The 18,785-nt window shown below is 45.9% G+C and overlaps 1 protein-coding gene across 1 annotated transcript in view; it reads left to right on the top strand.

Moving 5' to 3' along the window:
• The window catches only part of TXNL1 (thioredoxin like 1), a 57,518-nt gene extending 39,044 nt beyond the window's left edge, over nt 1–18,474 (top strand). Inside the window, exons 6-8 of the mRNA XM_040337454.1 lie at nt 6,923–7,095; nt 16,026–16,130; nt 18,135–18,474. Of these exons, the coding sequence (XP_040193388.1) occupies nt 6,923–7,095; nt 16,026–16,130; nt 18,135–18,164 (308 nt within the window). The 3' untranslated portion in view covers nt 18,165–18,474. The remainder of the gene's footprint in view (nt 1–6,922; nt 7,096–16,025; nt 16,131–18,134) is intronic.
• Nucleotides 18,475–18,785: the final 311 nt, after the last annotated feature.

The following is an 18,785-nucleotide window of genomic DNA, read 5'->3' as shown; positions in this document are numbered from 1 at the left end:
ATGGGTGGGGGTTATATAGGGAGGGAACTTCCTGTCGGAGAGTGCCAGTGTCCATCACCTGAAGGTACACTATATAACCCATATGTAATGGCTATGCTGCTCTGTGTCCCGTGATGTACTACAAGAAAAGGATTTTACAGGTAAGCTGTTAATAAAAATCCCTTTTTTCCCTTTTTCTGATTCTTTTCCCCAGTTTGACTTTCTGCTGCCTCTTCTCCTATCTCCCCGATCTCCTTACAGCGCTCCCCCCAGTCCCCCCCTTCCCTCCAAATAGCGAGGGGAGAAACACTGGGTGGAATGCCCGTTCTCTTCTCTTCCCCCTTCCTTCCCTTTCTCCTTCCCTTCTGCTCTCCTTTTTTCCCCTTGGCCCTCCGCCCTTCAAAGTTTTCTAAATGTCCCTTGATTTGCTAACCATAGGCAAATTACTCTAGGTGCGGGTTTGGTATAGGTCTAGCAACTTTATAATTCTCCTTGACCCTGGGGGGGGGGGGGGGGTGAGGTGACCCCTCACGTCTTTATATGTATGATTATCTGCCTAGGCCTAGGAGATTTGGGGGAGTCTTCTAAGAATTTAGGATCTTGTTCAGTGTTCGTTTTTCAAGATTCTAGAAGTCTCTCTATGCACTCAGTGAAGGAAGGTCGTTATACCAGAGGTGGATTCACCCCTTTCAAAATCATGGGGTTAATTAGTTTATAGAAAGGGAAACGGGAGAGCCCAACAACAAACAAAAAAAAAAAGGGGAGAAAGGGGACATGCAAGTCTTTAGCAGCCTTATCGCTCTCCCCTTCGTATCCTGCAACAAACAGACCTCAGCGCTTCCTCCAACTACGATTTTCCAGGGCCCTCTAGGGGCTTCCTTTACCCGACTTCCGCGGGTCCACCCTTCCAGGGGATACTTTCGGGTAGAATCGTAGGCAATGAGGGGAGATCCAACCTTATCCTCTATAATGGTGGAATTTTTTCAGGTACAGAAATTTACCGTCCTTACATGTGTACCGGGCTGGTTCAGACCCCCTGTCATACGACCCGGTTTTCACCTCACCCCTCTATTTCCAGCTCTTTAATCCGCTGTGAGCCTGTACCCAGCCAAGCACACTGTAGGGCAGCCAGGTATGGGGGGGGTGTCTATGGCGTTCCTATGTTTATACAGTTCCTTTGGATCCCCTTATCAGCCCCATAAAAAATGCTTCTATATGTAAATAGGGGGGGTGTCCCCTATTAAAAAGTAGTGTGGCCCCCTTAAGACAGTTTTTGCAGCGCCCCTTGGGTAGGACAGTCTCTCTTGGATGGATTATTGATAGACACTTATCATTGGTTCATAGAACATTTTGCACAGATATTACTTCTTTCTTAGTATATTTACAGCCACTGTACAGCATCACAGTTTCTGGTAGTGCTTTACCTCATTGACCATATAAACACTTAATCCTCTCCCCTTAAGAATCCGTTACTTTACCTCTACCTTCTCCTCAAGGTGCTTAATGGGGCAGGTATACACGGAAAAACAGCATTATACTATAAGATCCAACCTTAATCCTGGTGGTGGTTTGTATGTTTAGGTGTTTCTACCGCTTCCCTGGGGATCCGAGCCTCCAGCAGCATGCTCCTCTCCTCCTTCCCCGTCCGTCACGCCTCTCATCTGCTGCATCCCTCCGCACTGTCAGCCCCCATGGCGTGTTGCCAGTTGTATGGTTTCGATCCGTGCGAGGAGCCTTCCCCCTTCCCCCCGCTACAGCGGTCTCCGGGCAGCTGGTTCACGGGAGCCGCGTTCCACGTGCGGCAAACAGACGGAGGCTGTCGGCTCCTCTCCCTCTCTGAGCGCGGTCCGTCCTCATCCCCCCTCGGGCTCCGAGATCTTCACTCCCCCCCCCCCACCTACGAGCGCGCGCGCGTCCTCACGTGTACGCTCGCGCCATCGCCCAGATTTATTTTTTTAAGTGTTACCCACATATAAATATGCCAATCTGGTTATACCTAACTTTTCCCATTCTTTTAATTTCCCCATAGCTAAGATTTCCTGCATGTATTTTTATTTTTTTGCACTTGGGGAATTGTAAAGTGTCCTCGCCCACCTTATAAAGACAGAGCCGAACCCAAATTTCTCCAGGACCTGCCAGAGATCACTCTCTAGGCTCTCAAAAGCCTTAGTGGGGCATCCAACGATAAAATGGATCTATCGCCTATATTCTCAGTTGGCGTTTGTTATAACCTTCTAATGTTGGTGCTAGTAGATCTATTCGGGATAAATCCGGACTGATCCGGGTGTATACGTTTCTGAATGTATTTATTTATCCTAGCTGCCAACACCCGAGCCAATATTTTGACATCTGAGCATAACAGTGATATCGGTCTCTAGCAGTGATGGCGAACCTTGGCACTCCAGATGTTTTGGAACTACATTTCCCATGATGTTCATTCTTTCTGCAGTGTAGTTGAGCATCATGGGAAATGTAGTTCCAAAACATCTGGGGTGCCAAGGTTTGCCATCGCTGGTTTATAGGATGATGTTGGTCCTTTTCCTTGTTTTTGAAGCACTATTATGATGGATTCTGACATCGAGGGAGGCAGCCTCCCCCTTCTATCGCCCAATTCTACACCTTTAAGAGTTCCGGGATCAGCACCACGCCATATTGTTTATTAATCTCTGCTGGTAAACCGTCTGGTCCTGGGGACTTCTGATTCGACATCCCCTTTACTGCCTGTTGCAGTTCCACTAACGTAATTGGGGCTTCTATAACGCTTCTATCCTCTTCTGTTAATACTGGTGTTTCTATTCCTCTTGGAAACTCATCCATCATGTAACATTTCATCCCCCCCTTTTGATTTATATAGGTCTTGATAATATGCTACAAATGTATCCAATATTTGTTTGGATTTCAAAGGCTATCAGATCAAATGGGAGAGAGTCCTGCCCTCTATCATAACAGAAAAAAAAGCCATACTGAACAGACAAATAACAAACCCCCTTATACCAGGGAAGATGGAAGAGATCAAAAAAAGTCAAGGGAGAAAATCTAATCCCTCACCTTCTAACTACCGTATTTATCGCGGTATACCGCGCACCCCCAAAGTGCCCCCGAAATTCCTGTAAAAAAAAAAATGTTATATGATTGCATTACTTACAGTTTTGGTGTCTTCCCAGCATCCATCGTCCGGTCCTCGATGGTGTCCTCCCGGCTTCTCCAGTGCGCGCCTCACGTTGAGTTCCCGCGCTCAGTTCGAACGCCTCCGCCGACATATACCGAGTGCAGTACACTCGGGTACATTCGGCAAGGCTCGGCGTCGCTCACGCTCTGTGACGTTTATGCGTGAGCACGAGCGAAGCCGAGCCTGGCCGAATGTATCCGAGTGTACTGCACTCGGTATATGTCGGCGCAGGATTTCAAACTGAGCGCGGGAAGCACACGCGATATACGCCGATAAATACGGTAATCTCCTCCATCCTCGCTCCTGATCAATCAAAAAATGACCTCCTTTTTTTAAGTGTGCATTTCCAAAAAATATATATAGGTGACCCCCAAAATCCTCGGGCTCAAACTTCCCACTTTCTTGTGCTTGAAATGTAATATTCGTGTTTTTATACAACTTTATCCCCCCTCCCCCTGCCTATCTAGGCTACCCCTAGGGGCTATGCTTGTGACCACTACCTGCCAGCCCTCCCTTACATAACCCTCAACATCCATACCCACTTGTGATCCTGTGTACTCCTTCCTATTACCCCCCCCCCCCCCCCCCCCCCTGTACATCAACAAAAGAATAAAAAAAAGCCCTCTTAGTGTATACATAGTACATTTTAGTGCTTCGGTAGTCATTTTCATTGGTGAAAAGGAAAAAATTATTTTTTAAAATGTATTTTTAAACATCCTCCATCCATTCACTCCTCCTCTCTCCCTCCCTACCCCAACAAAAAAATGGGGAGGCCCCCCTCACTATAGGAGACCAAAATATTCTTTACCCGCCTCCATTGGCATCCCACCCCTTATCTATCTAATTGTGTTGGTGAAGAAAAAAAAAAAAAAATTTCAAGAGGAAACCAAAATGTCCTTTTGAATCTTGGCCCCTAACTATTCCTCCCCATGGCTATACAGTCACTTGTTGGTCTGTAGTTTGGCCTTGTTCTCTTCCAGCCATTGTGCTGTCTTCCCCGGTGAATCAAAAAATTGGGGTCCCTCCGCGGTCTTGATCCGAAGACTTGCTGGGTACAGTAATGCATATGTAATTTTATTTTTTTAAAAGGCTACGTTTGATCGTAGCCTCAGATCTACGTTTACTCAATTCTGGAGAGAGGTTTGGATACAAGGAAATTCTTGACCCGTTGTAAAAAATGTCTCCCTTCTCTCTCGCTTTTTGCAATGCCTTATCGTTGTAATTAAGGAATTTCAGGAGCAGGGGCCGAGGATATCCATCCTTCAGGTGGGCTCTAAATGGGACTCTATGGGCCCGTTCTATCACAAATGCTGGTGAAAAAACATTCTCCCCAAAAATATCTCTGAACCAGTTCTCAAGAAAACGTATAGGGTGGGTACCCTCACTTCGTTCCAGGAGACCCACTACCCGTATGTTGTTTCTGCGCAGCCTGTTCTCAATTTCGTCAAGTTTAGATGCCTGAAACAAGTAAATGATGTCTGCGCTGTGAAACACACTATCAATATATATTGCAAATGTGTAAAAGGGGGGGGAGGGGGAAGGACACAAGTGACAGTGAATACGTGAAGAAAAGATAGGCCGTCCCTCCACTGAATATCTTTTCTTCACCAGAGTTGGCTGCGGGGTCTCCCTCCACTGAATATCTGTCCTTATTTTCAACCATCACACTTACCAGATTTTTGGAGATTTTGGGTTTCTTTCGTTTCTTGGACAATATTCTAGTTGCAAATGTGTATCTCCTATATTTATTGAGTTATTCAACTTATTGCTATCTACAGTAATCACCACGGTATATCGTACGTATTCACTGTCGCTTGTGTCCTTCTCCCCCTCCCCCCCTTACACATTTGCAATATATATTGATAGTGTGTTTCACAGCGCAGACATCTTTTACTTGTTTCATTATCACTTTGTCTATCAAGGTAGAGCTTCCTAGGTTTTGCAGCAGTGCTCCTTTCACTCTCCCTTGCCCCCCCCCCCCCCCTGCAGCGCAGGAGTTTCACTTTTCTCAAGTTTAGATGCCTGCCACCCCATTTGTTTCTTCATTGCTTTCATCTCCTGTTTTAATGGGTGCACCTTATCTTCTACTTGACTCAATCTCTCCTCCACTACTGTTGTCCTTTGCACCGTTTTCTGCAATTCCTGGCCCATTATTACTAGTTCTTCTTTTATTCCTTTTATCTGGTCAGTTTGATTCTCCACATGCGTTTATGGCACTTAGAATTTGTTTCAGTGACGGCTCCCCCTCTCTCAATGAATCATCCGCAATCACAGCTACAAGACTTTCTGCTGTGACTTACAGGTGCAGTTGTGCCCCCCTTGATCTCACCCGTGGGGCCTATTTTGCTTGTTGTTTTTGGGGCTGATGCACCAAGACCGTGACTTTTCCTATCCGCTGATATTCCAGCTTGAGTTTTTGCTTGCGCTTGTTGCTGCGATGTCCCCTTGCCTGGCGAGTTTGCAGAGGTATGTGAAAACTGCTCCAATTTAGCTGCTGTTGCGGCCTGCATTGCTTTCTCTTTTGCAGACCATGTTTGAATCCCCCCAGTCTCTAAATTAAGTTGCCCTTCTTTCTTTTTTGCTGCTGCCATTCTTCACCTCAAGTCTGGATCGTTTTTAATAACTTCCCCATATCAGCCTATCCAACAGGACAGGCAACTAAAAAGGTGAAAAGAAGGATTTCTTTATTTTTTTGCTTAGCCTAAAAAAAAAAAAAAAAAAAGACGAAAAACAGCACAGGGGCAATTCCATTAAACACAGATCGCATCAAATCGCAGCACTTTAGCAATTCAATTGTAAGCTAATCTCCACCGTGTATATGTGAAGTAAATTGCGCTAACTTATATTTATATACATTTTACCACGACTGATCCTGTGAACTTGTTATTCAAAAAACAAAAAGTATGTACATGTGTCTATGGTTATTAATTAGTGTGCAATTAATACCAATACAGTGCCCTGTGCCAAACTATAACATATGAATTTCTCAGTCCATCAAAAAAAATGTAAGCTTGGCACTTTACTGCCCTGTATTTCAAAACGCTTGTTAATCACTAATCTTCTTTCAGGCATTCTTCTTGTGGTATATCTGTCGCCTCTTGTATAGTTCCATTTAGTAACGGAGAAGAGGCGTTGCCTAGTTTGCTAAGGTATAAGATGGTTGGCTTTGAAGCAGCGCAGGAGGATTATTGCATTTTATTCTTGGCTGGGACTATATGCCAGAGATCTACAATTAGCGGACCTCCAGTTTTTGCAAAACTACAAGTCCCATCATGCCTCTGGGTGTCATGCTTGTGGCTGTCGGTCTTGCTATGCCTCATGGGACTTGTAGTTCTGCAACAGCTGGAGGTCTGCTAATTGCATATCTCTGATGTATGGCCTCTGCAAACCTGTTCCTTGCAATGGACTTGTCCATGCCCTGTTCCATTAATTCCTGTGGACTTGGGAGCCCATGCCTTCTGCTGTCCTTTTTCATTCTTGTAGACTTGCCAGACCATGCCGGCTTCCCCCCCCCCCCCCCCCCCCATGCCATGTTCAGTCCTATTAATTGTTATAGACTTTCCATCCCATGTCCTCTTTATTTCCATTCATCCCTATAGACTTTTGAAAGTGGAATCTTACTTGGAAATCTAAGCCAAATAAATGGGATTATAGCGCATAGAGAGATTTCTGACAAGTGGCCAGGCAATGTAGACCTAGGTTGTTTTTTCTGGCATGTTGCAGAAGTTTTTTCGGAAATGGAAAACTTTTTTTTTTTTCTTTTTTTCTCCACAGGTCAGGGTCCAAAGTACGTAAAAATCTTCATAAACCTCCCACGATCCATGGATTTTGATGAAGCGATGAGAAGTGAACCTACTCAAGCTGTGGAATTGACAGCAGATGACATAAAAGAGGAGAGCATTATACAGCTACGCTATGTCAAGTTCCAGAATGTAAATAGTGTAACGGTAAGTGTAAATGGGGCAACTTGGTGCTGAGCCATTTCCAGCCCTCTAGATACTTAAAGGGTCACTAAAGGCAGAATTCTTTTTTTAAATAACAAACATGTTATACTTACCTCCACTGTGCAGCTCGTTTTGCACAGAGTGTCCTCTAACCCTGTCTTCTGGGGTCCCTCGGCGGCTGTCTCGGTTCCTCCTCGCAAAAGCTTTCTACCTTCATGCGAGCGAGCATGGTGGAAAGCTTTTGCGAGCGAGCTCCCGTGATACAGTGGCGGGCATAGCCGTCGACTGTATCTCTCGGCCCCGGCGCGCCGCGTCATCCGCTGTGATTGACGGCAGCGACAGCTAATGGCTGCGCTGCTATCAATCCGTCCAGCCTAGCCAATCAACACCCAGGCTGGGAACCGAAGACCATCACATGGACACGCTCAGGACTTTCGAGGGGTCAGGTAAGTAAAACGGGGGTTCGGGGGGCGCTACCATCGGATGTTTTTTCACCTTAATGCATAGGATGCATTAAGGTGAAAAAACATTTACCTTTACAACCCCTTTAAATCAAATATCCAGTAGAATCGCATCTTGTGATTTGGTCACTTAATAACCAGAAATGTTCAATGACTCTTGCGTACAGTTTTACAGCCAGGCATATACAGTAATGGATACAATCTGTAGTATGATCAGCCCCTTTCCATCTGCCATCCCTACAGTCCTTTGAAAAGGGTAAGTATGCCCCATGGAAATTGTTGACTTCTTCAACATATCTGAAGAGACAAACATTAGATCCTCATTCAAACAGGGCCTACAGATAAAGGTGATGTACAACAAATGAGACCTAGACACAAGTCCATCAAGTTCAACAGTGGGTGTTTTTTTTTTAATGGATCATAAACATTAACCGCTGGTGAGCCACGTTTATGAGCGTTTGCCGTTTTTTGTGTTCAGAAAAACGTCTCCTGAATGTGTTTTTTTTTTTTTTTTTTTTTTTTTTTTTTTTTTTTAGGGCGTTCAGAAAACGGCCCATAAACTCCACTGCTGATAAACATCCAAAAGCGTCCGTGTGTGCATGGACACATAGGATAACTTGGAGGGGAGTTTATGGGCGTTTTTAAAAAAAGAAAATTTGTTTATAAGCTGCAGTGTGCATGGAGCCTAAAGGTAACTTTAGGGCACATGTGCAATATAATTTTTTTTTCTTTATCGTTACATCACGGGACACAGAGCGGCATTCATTACTATATGGGTTATATGGAGTACCTTCAGGTGTAGACACTGGCAATCTTCAAACAGGAAATGCCCCTCCCTATATAACCCCCTCCCATAGGAGGAGTACCTCAGTTTTTACGCCAGTGTCTTAGGTGTTAGTCATGGTTTAGCTTGCCTCCGCATCCTTGGGATTAGGTGAGCTACCGGTTCTGTCCAAAAAAGCCTGCGCGCTAAAGTGGTCAGTAACCGGACCCCAAACCCTTGGGGTATAGCCCATAATGCTTTCTTTTTAAGAGAGCTGGACCCGGGGCCCAGAACTTAGAAAACCTTTGGGGCGCCTAATGTTTTCTGTTTGCCAGGGTGCTGTATGGGCCCAGGACAGTGGATCCTTCATGGAAGAAGAAGGTTCCCAGGGCCTGAAGGTCTAGACATCCCCACGGAGATGGGGGAAGATTGGACCTCTTGCTTGGCAAAGTCCTGCGGCATGGAGCAGGTAAGTAAGGGGAAAAAACCTGCGGGGCTTGGCTCTTAGCAAGTTTTTTCTGGGAGGTCACAGGGGACATGCCTAAAGGTTATGCATTGCATCTGGCAAACCAGTCACATATCATGAAGATAAGATGGCTCTATATGTTATATTTCCCCATAAAAGGTGACCTCCCTGGTAGTGTTGCAAAAGCTGTGAGTGGGGCCTTTTATGTACAAGTGTATGTGTGTGTCAGAGAGCTATGCTTACCTGCAAGCCTCCAGGCGATGCTCTATCCAGTCCTCTCCCTCATGCCTGCAAGGCAGGCAAAACGCTGACCTCCTCGTGTGCTCCAGGCCTGCGGCTGCAGGAACAGAGAGGCCCTTCCTCCCAACCCCCCCCCCCCCCCGTCGGCGGGCGCGCGCGCGGTGCGCGTGCACGTGTTATAGACGCATTTGGCGCCGTTTTAGCTGGGGGGGAAGGGCGGGTCAGTGGTTTAAAGGAAGGGGCGGCCCTTCCTTAGATGCCACAGCTCATTCATTTCTCTGGCTTAAGGGAGGAAGGACTGGAGTGAAGCACGGGGCGCTGAGGACACACAGTGGCCAGAAAGAATACTACAGTCTTCAGAAGATTGTGGTTTAGCCTAGGAATAGGCTGGTTTTCTTTTCCATCTCATAGTCTTTTCTTTGGCAATACTACTCAGGGGGATAGAATGTTTTTTCTTGCCTAGATTGAAAAAAAAAAAAAAGGAAAAAAAAAAAAAAAAAAGAAGAAAAGTTTTTCTTTGAAAAAAAAAAAAAAAAAAAAGAAGGTGTCATCTAGGGTAGAGGAAACATTTTTTATTCCCCAAACAGGTGTTTGGGCATTTAACTATTATAAGTCCCAGGTACCAATAAGTAGCAGGTGTACCTCGGTATTGTACCATGGCATCGAGAGCAGAGGGTACAAAAGGTGGGGATTCCCCCGCAGAATCTGAGGTCTCGGATAGAGCTATGCCGCTGCTTTCCCCACAGGGAGCCTTTGGGCCATCGGGGTCTGGGGCTAGAGCTGACGCGAGTCAACCCAACCCTAAGGTGGTCACGGAGGAGGTGTTACTCGCCTCTTTAAATGAGATGCGGAGAAGCATGGGAGAAATGATAGCCGCAGCCATGCGGGGTAGTAAGCGGAATAGATCTCCGTCACCCGTGCGCGGACCCTCGGAAGAGGAGGTCCTTTCCTCTGGGGAATTGGACCTCTTGGACAGAGACCAGGTAGGTTCAGGGATCGAAGATCCGGATACAGAGGAGTCTGGGGCAGTCTCCCTGAGGGAGAGCTGGTGGATTCAGGGCTTGACGGACTTGGTCCATAAGGCATTTAACCTACCTGTACCAGATCTCCAGGTATCCACGGTTTCAGCTTTGGGCTCACTGAGGGCGCCTCAAAGCAGTGCTGTGTTTCCGATCCATCCTCTATTGGAGGAAGTCTTGTTCCAAGAGTGGAACAAACCAGACAAGGTTTTCTTTCCACCTAAGAAATTTTCTGTCTTATATCCTATGGAAGAAAAGTTTTCCAAGAGATGGGCTTCTCCTGCAGTAGACGCAGCCATCTCATGTGTTAACAAATCGTTAACATGTCCTGTAGAGAACGTACAGGTTTTCAAAGATCCAGTTGATAGACGCTTGGAAGCCCTACTTAAGAACTCCTTCACTTCTGCAGGGGCAGTAGTACAGCCAGCCGTGGCTGCGATTGGAGTCGCTCAAGCTTTATCGGATCAATTTAAGCAAATGCTTGAACTTATTCCTGCCGAGCAGGCAGAAGAATTTTCGGATGTCCCTAAGGCCATATGTTTTACGGTAGACGCAATCAAGGATTCTATCCAACAAGCGTCACGTTTATCATTATCCCTTATCCATATGAGAAGACTATTATGGTTAAAAAGCTGGGAGGCTGAGCCCCCATGCAAGAAGCTCCTGGCAGGGTTTCCCTTCCATGGAGGACGGCTCTTCGGAGAGGACTTAGATAAATACATTCAGACCATTTCAAGCGGCAAGAGTACTCTCTTGCCAACTAAGAAGAGGGTTCAGGGACCTGCGTTTAAACGACAGTCCTCCCCTGGGCAGGGGCCCTCTAATGCCAAGCAGTATCGACGGCCTCCTGCAAGAACAAACTTCGGCTTCAACAGCAGATCACGAGGACAGGCTGTTAGGGGCAAGAGGCAGTGGTTTCGCAAGCCAGCAAAACCAGCCCCCAAGTCTACCTCATGAAGGGGCGCCCCCACCCACGAAGGTGGGGGGAAGGCTGCGACTCTTTTCGGAGATTTGGGAAGCCAACATTCCCGACGAGTGGGTACGGTCTTCCGTGGCCACAGGCTACAAGCTAGAGTTCCTAAGGTTTCCTCCTCCTCATTTCCAGGAGTCGAGGATTCCAAACGATCTGGAGAAAAGAGCCGCATTAAGGTCGGCTCTAGATCATCTACTTTCCCAGGAAGTAATAGTAGAGGTACCAGTCCTGGAACAGGGGCTGGGTTTCTACTCCAACCTATTCATCATCCTAAAGCCCAATGGAGATGTCAGGCCAATTTTGGACCTAAAGATGGTAAATGCATACTTAAAGGTCCGCTCATTTCGGATGGAATCCGTGCGGTCAGCAGCTGCCACACTCCAAAAGGACGACTTCATGGCGTCCATAGACATAAAGGATGCCTACCTTCATGTTCCAATTTATCAGCCACATCAAAGATATCTACGCTTTATGGTGGCTTCGCGTCATTTCCAATTCGTGGCGCTTCCCTTCGGGTTGGCTACGGCCCCCCGGGTGTTCACGAAGGTTCTAGCTCCAATCCTAGCCAAGCTAAGGATCCAAGGGGTCACGATCCTAGCATACCTGGACGACCTCCTAGTCATAGACCACTCATCTCCCGGCTTGGAACGAGCAGTGGCCCTCACGGTCCAATACCTCGAGAGGTTCGGCTGGGTCCTAAATCAAGAAAAGTCAACATTCCAGCCCACAAGGCAGTTGGAATATCTCGGCATGAGATTAGACACGGAACAACAAGGGGTGTTCCTACCTCTGAGGAAGGTCAAAGCCATCAAGGAATTAATCCTACTGGTTCTAAGCAAGAAAAAACCGACTATTCGCCTATGTATGAGATTACTAGGCAAGATGGTGGCTACTTTCGAGGCGGTGCCATACGCCCAGAGCCACACTCGCATCCTGCAGGCAGCCATCCTGTCAGCATGGAGCAGAAGGCCACAGGCCTTGGATATCCCGTTGCCTCTCTCATCAAGAGTCCGGCAAAGTCTGTGTTGGTGGTTAGACCCTCAGAATCTACTGAAGGGAAAATCTTTCAGCCCAGTGGCTTGGAAGATAGTGACCACAGACGCCAGCCTGACGGGCTGGGGAGCGATTGTGGATGGTTCCACTCGCCAAGGTATTTGGGCAAAGCCAGAGAAGCTTTTACCCATCAACATCTTGGAGCTCAGAGCTGTTCGACTAGCCCTCAGGGCTTGGACGTCGAAATTGCAGGGGCTCCCGGTGAGAATTCAATCAGACAATGCCACGGCAGTGGCATACATAAATCACCAAGGGGGGACCAGGAGTCAGGCCGCTCAGAGAGAAGTGAGCTTGATTCTCTTATGGGCAGAGGCTCATGTGCCCTGCATATCGGCAGTATTCATTCCCGGAGTGGACAACTTTCCGGCGGACTTCTTAAGCCGCCAGACTCTATGGCCGGGGGAATGGTCTCTGCATCCACAAGTCTTTCAAGCACTCTGCCAAAGATGGGGAGTGCCGGACGTGGATATCATGGCATCGAGACTCAACAAGAAGCTAGACAGGTTCATGTCCCGCTCAAGGGATCCGATGGCCTGCGGAACCGATGCTCTGGTTTGCCCTTGGCATCAGTTCAAGCTTCTTTATGCGTTTCCCCCGCTCCAGTTACTACCCCGCCTGCTGCGCAGGATCCGGGTGGAGCACATACCAGTTATCCTGGTAGCTCCAGCATGGCCCAGAAGGGCTTGGTACTCACTAATCCTAAGGATGGTAGTGGGAAACCCTTGGACTCTGCCTCTAAGGCCAGACCTGCTATCGCAAGGTCCGATCCTCCACCCTGCCTTACGGCATCTAAATTTGACGGCCTGGAAGCTGAATCCTTGATTCTCAGGGGTAGAGGTCTGTCTCAGAAGGTAATCTCTACCCTAATCAGAGCCAGGAAACCGGTCTCTAGGGTGATTTATCACAGGGTCTGGAAGGCCTATATAGGCTGGTGCGAGTCCAAGCTATGGCTTCCTCGCAAGTTCACCATAGATAGAGTTTTAAGTTTTCTCCAGCTAGGAGTGGATAAAGGATTGGCATTAAGCACAATCAAAGGACAGATTTCTGCCCTGTCAGTGTGGTTTCAGCGGCCACTGGCCACCCACTCGCTGGTTAAGACCTTCCTTCAAGGGGTCTTGCGTATTAAACCTCCAGTTAAATCCCCGCTTTGTCCGTGGGATTTAAATCTTGTTCTGTCGAGTTTACAGAAACAACCGTTTGAGCCGTTGGCTGAAGTTCCTTTGGTTCTACTGACAAGGAAGTTGGTGTTTTTGGTTGCCATAGTTTCCGCAAGAAGAGTTTCGGAACTGGCAGCCTTATCCTGTAAGGAACCATATCTTATATTTCATAAGGACAAGGTCGTTCTCCGCCCTCATCCTTCCTTCTTACCGAAGGTCATATCCAGTTTTCATTTGAACCAGGATTTGGTATTACCATCCTTCTTCCCTAAACCTACTTCCAGAAAGGAAGGGTTGCTGCATACCTTGGATATTGTCAGGGCCATGAAGGCCTATCTTAAAGCTACAGAGAAGATCCGGAAAACAGATGTCCTGTTTATTCTACCGGATGGGCCCAAGAAGGGGCAGGCAGCTGCAAAGTCCACCATTTCTAGGTGGATTAAGCAATTGATCACTCAGGCCTACGGCTTGAAAGGGTTGCCTCCTCCAGTATCATTAAGGGCTCATTCTACTAGAGCCATGGGCGCCTCCTGGGCAGCGCACCACCAGATCTCTATGGCTCAAGTTTGCAAGGCGGCAACCTGGTCTTCTGTCCACACATTTACAAAATTCTACAAGTTGGACGTAAGAAGGAATACTGATACTGCCTTCGGGCAGGCAGTGCTGCAGGCTGCAGTTTGAGACCCTCGGATTCCGGGGGCTCCTCTTTTTTTGAGTTAAATTTAAAATTTAAGATTATTTTTCTCAAATAGGTTGGATTTATTATGATTTGAGTATATCTCTAAATTAAATCCTTTTGTCTTGGAGATGTTCTCCCTCCCCTCATTGTAAGCATTGCTTTGGGACATCCCATATAGTAATGAATGCCGCTCTGTGTCCCGTGATGTAACGATAAAGAAAAAGAGATTTTTAATACAGCTTACCTGTAAAATCTTTTTCTTGGAGTACATCACGGGACACAGAGCTCCCACCCCTCTTTTGAGGACCATTTTGGGAGGCATACTGCTTGCTACAAAACTGAGGTACTCCTCCTATGGGAGGGGGTTATATAGGGAGGGGCATTTCCTGTTTGAAGATTGCCAGTGTCTACACCTGAAGGTACTCCATATAACCCATATAGTAATGAATGCCGCTCTGTGTCCCGTGATGTACTCCAAGAAAAAGATTTTACAGGTAAGCTGTATTAAAAATCTCTTTTTTTTTTTTTGTAGTAGTAGTAGTAAAATTATAAGTAGAGGTGTCGTCGGGTAAATACCCAACGTGCCAAGCTTTAAAGTGGCGTTCCACCCAGAAATTGAACTTCCGCTGACCGGATTCCCCCCCCCCCCCCCCCCAAACAAACAGATTTATGGCATTTTAATATATATATAATTTTTTTTACTATTAATGCCAGTGATGACTGCGCCTTTGCGGCAAACAAATCGGATACCTAACTGACGTTTTTGACTTTTTTTTTTTTTTTTAATCAGTGCCATGATTACAGTGATCGGTGCTAAAAATGTGCATGGACATTGTACTAATGGAACTGGCAGGAAAGGGGTTACATCAGGGTTGATCAAGGGGTTAAATGTGTTCCCTCAATGTGTGTTCTAACTGTATGGGGGATGGGCTGCATGGAACACACAGATCCATCTTCCTGTGTAGCCAATAGACTGGATTTGTGCGTCGCATGTCAGAGCTGAGATCTGCATTGTTTACTATGGCAGATCCCTGTTCTGTCACCGTGGGGGAACGATTGCGGACATTGATTCTGCCAGATTGGCTCAATTGCTGGGTGGTGGGCGTGTTTGTGCGCCCACAGATCGCTGTGTAAGCGCCTGACGTACACCTATATGTGATTTGCGCAGCTGAGCCAACCTGCCGCAGTCAGCAAGTGGTTAAATTTGGCTCAGTTTAGAGTTAAAGCGAAGCTCCGCTTGTTCACTGTCAAAACCAGGTACCTGCTCCTACTTGGGTAAATTGCAACACAACGATGCAGCGATCTTTGAAATTTCTGCCCCCCCCCCCCTTCAGGCCTCACGTTATTTAATTATTATTATTATTATTTTTTGTTAAACTTGTGCAAGACGCAAAAATGAAAGGGTTAAAGCCAACAATAATTATATATATATATATATATATATATATATATATATATAATTTTTTTTTTTTTTTTTTTTTTTTTTTCCCAAATTTTATTATGTGTAGATATCTAGATTGTAAGCGCTAATGAGCAGGGCCCTCTGATTCCTCTTGTACCAAATTATAATGCAACTGTAATGCCTGCCTTTTTTTTTTGTTAAGCGCTGCGCAAACTGTTGGCGCTATATAAAACCTGTATAATATTTTTTATTTTTTCTGGTGATATGTTTTAAATGTAAGTAGATGGCAGCTTGATCATGATTCCTTTGTTTTGGTCACAAAGCAGTTAATAATAGTTTCCCATACAGTAGACTGAAAGGGCCGGTCCATCAGCAATTAGTGTGGATGCGCTGGGGTTCATTAGCTTGCTTCATTTGCCAGGCTGTGGGATAAATGATTCCAAAGTTCCATTTCTCCTTGTGCTGCTCCTTAATGTCCCGCAGTCTTTAAATAACCCATTCTGGTTATAGGCTCACAGGTGGCTGCTCTGGAATGACATTGCTAGGACAGTTTCAATTTGTGGAATCTGTGAAATTTGTTAGGCTAATCTCTATTGGAACTAATTAAATTATGTCTTTTATTGCTCGGCCACCTGATCCCACAAAAGCGTGTTCACACCAGATTTATCATATCTATCCCCCAGTGTCTTCCTAACCGGCTGCTAATCATTTTTCTTTCAGCTATTTGTCCAGTCCAATCAGGGTGATGAGGAGACAACCAGAATCACGTACTTTACTTTTATCGGGACCCCAGTACAGGCAACAAATATGAACGACTTCAAGAGGGTGAGTATTGGGAGACTATGCTGGTTCTGTAGATTCTTTATATCGTCGCTTCAATTAATGAAGACCTGTTTTAACCCCTTCAATACTGGGCATTTAAACCCTCTTCCTGCCCAGGCCAATTTTCAGCTTTCAGTGCTGTAACATTTTGAATGACAATTGCGCGGTTGTGCGACGTGGCTCCCAAACAAAATTGACGTGTCTTTTTCTTCTTTTTCTTTTTTTTTTTTTTTTTCTTTTTTTCACAAATAGAGCTTTCTTTTGGTGGTATTTGATCACCTCCGCGTTTTTTTTTTTTGTTTTTTTTTTGGCGATATAAACAAAATAGAGCGACAACTTTTTTTTTTTTTTTTTTTTTTTTTTTTTTTTTTTATATATACCCAAAAAAAATGTTTTATTATTTTTTCCTCAGTTTAGGCCGATACATATTCTATTGCATATTTTTGGTTTAAAAAAAATATCACAATAAGCGTTTTATTGGTTTGCGCATAAGTTCTAGCGCCTACAAAATAGGGTATAAATGTATGGCATTTTTAGTGTGTCTGTGTGGTAAAAAAAAAAAAAAAAAAACCCTAAATAGCTTCCTTTACTTTAGTGCAGTCCTCCTTCACTTACCTCATCCTTCCATTTTGCTTTTAAGGGCTCTTTCACACGTCCCTTCAGTTTCTTTCGTCCGCTCCGTCGGCTGTCGGCGGTTAGGGCGGTCCCCGCACACAGTGCAGGGACCGCCCTGTCTGAGCTCCGCTCTGCCCTATGGGGAACCGGATGCAGACGGACCGTCTGTCCGTCTGCATCAGTTCCGTTCCGCCGGACGGAAGAAAAATAGGGTTTTCTTCCATCCGAAAACCGGATCCCGACGGACGCTAGCGGATGCTCCATCCGCTAACGGACGCGTTCCCATAGGGATTCATTACAAGTCCGTTAACGGACTTGTAATGAACGGACAGGCGGAACGGACGTCTGAAAGGGGCCTTAATGTCCTTATTTCTTCTGAGAAATCCTCACTTCCCGTTCTTCTGTCTGTAACTACACACCGTAATGCAAGGCTTTCTTCCTGGTGTGGAGAAAGTCTCTTGAGGGGGCGAGCAGGAGTGTCAGAACACTTTCCTTTGCAGATAGAGAAAGGAGGGCGTTCTGACACTCCTGCTCGCCCCCTCAAGAGGCTTTCTCCACACCAGTGAGAGCCTTGCATTACGGTGTGTAGTTACAGTCCAGCCGCGCGGCATGAAGGCGTTAATTTTATATGGGAGCATTTATTTACAAAAGGTGGATGTGTTTCGGCCTTTAAAGTACAGTTCCAGTTTTTTTTATGTTTATTGAAAGTCAGCAGCTACAAAAAGTGTAGCTGTTGGATTTTAATAAACAGACACCTACCTGTTCCACTGTCTAAGGACTCGCCGCCCGCAGCTTCGCTCCTCTCCCTCCTCCATTGTAACTGTGGGCACCCGGCCGTGACAGCTTTCGGCTTCACAGCCGGGCACTCACTGGGTGGACAGGCGATCCCCTGGGACCTGTGACATGTCCCAGGCGATCGCCTACAGGGAGGGGCCACATTAGGCGATATTAGTTGCTTAAGCGGTCCCTGGGCGGAAGGAGGAAGTGGGACAGGAAGTCCCACTTCTCCTGAAGCCCCCCCCCCCCCCCAAAAAAAAAATTGAGTGGTTTAAGTGGAAGTTCAACTTTTGGGTGGAACTCTGCTTTAATGTTATGAACATTCTATTTCTATGGTGTAGAAAGGTTTTTTTCTTTTGGAGAAACCAATTTTAGCTTCATCCCATACAGCAGGGATATGCAATTAGCGGACCTCCAGCTGTTGCAAAACTACAAGTCCCATCATGCTTCTGACTCTGGTGTCATGCTTGTGGCTGTCAGAGTCTTGCTATGCCTCATGGGAATTGTAGTTATGCAACAGCTGGAGGTCCGCTAATTGCATATCCCCGCCATACAGTGACCTCTTCTGTAGTGTTCAGTTCAGTGTTGGTAATTTCCCTTTCTTCTCTTATACAGGTCGTAGGAAAAAAAGGAGAGAGCCATTGAGCACACAAAGATCACCGTCTGAGAATGCTGGATTGTCGAGAAAAGTGCGATTTTTGTTCAAGAGAATTAATGTTTCCTTCAGATAAATCCCAATAAATCATTGAATTTTGTTAATCTGAGTTTCCTAACAGTGATTTTATTTGGACCTGGCTATGCGCATTTGTAAATAAATACGTCTACTTTTGCCAAATGACTTTGCGTCTGAAGAATTTGCTGGGGGTCCAGTTCACGTAACAGTCGGATGTGTATGGAATTCAAAATCACTGTTTCGCCCTAGATAAAAAAAACAATATAAAATATTTATTTTCTGTGTGAAGTATCAGTCTTTTAATGGACCTGCCAAGGCATTCATCCTGGATGCAGAGATGCCATTGGCTGTCTCCCAGCAGTGGTACTTGTCATAGGTTAGACATGTCATTGTGGGTGAAGCTGCAAAGATGTGCTGGAAGTCAGCTGACGGGCACCTCCTGCCGTGGGTGAGACTAGTAATAATCGTCCAAGAAATCTGTGTATTTTAACATCTATCTCTTGGTGTATATATTAACTGTCTGTGCAGATCTGAGGCCGCACCTTTAAGAAGCCATATTAAAAGTTCTGCTGTTGTGTAGAAGATGTTGGTTG

The sequence above is a fragment of the Rana temporaria genome, chromosome 1 (genome assembly GCF_905171775.1).
Source record: "Rana temporaria chromosome 1, aRanTem1.1, whole genome shotgun sequence".
NCBI lineage: Eukaryota > Metazoa > Chordata > Amphibia > Anura > Ranidae > Rana > Rana temporaria.
The sequence above is the reverse complement of the archived record's forward strand: the minus strand, read 5'-3'. Positions and strand labels throughout refer to the sequence as shown.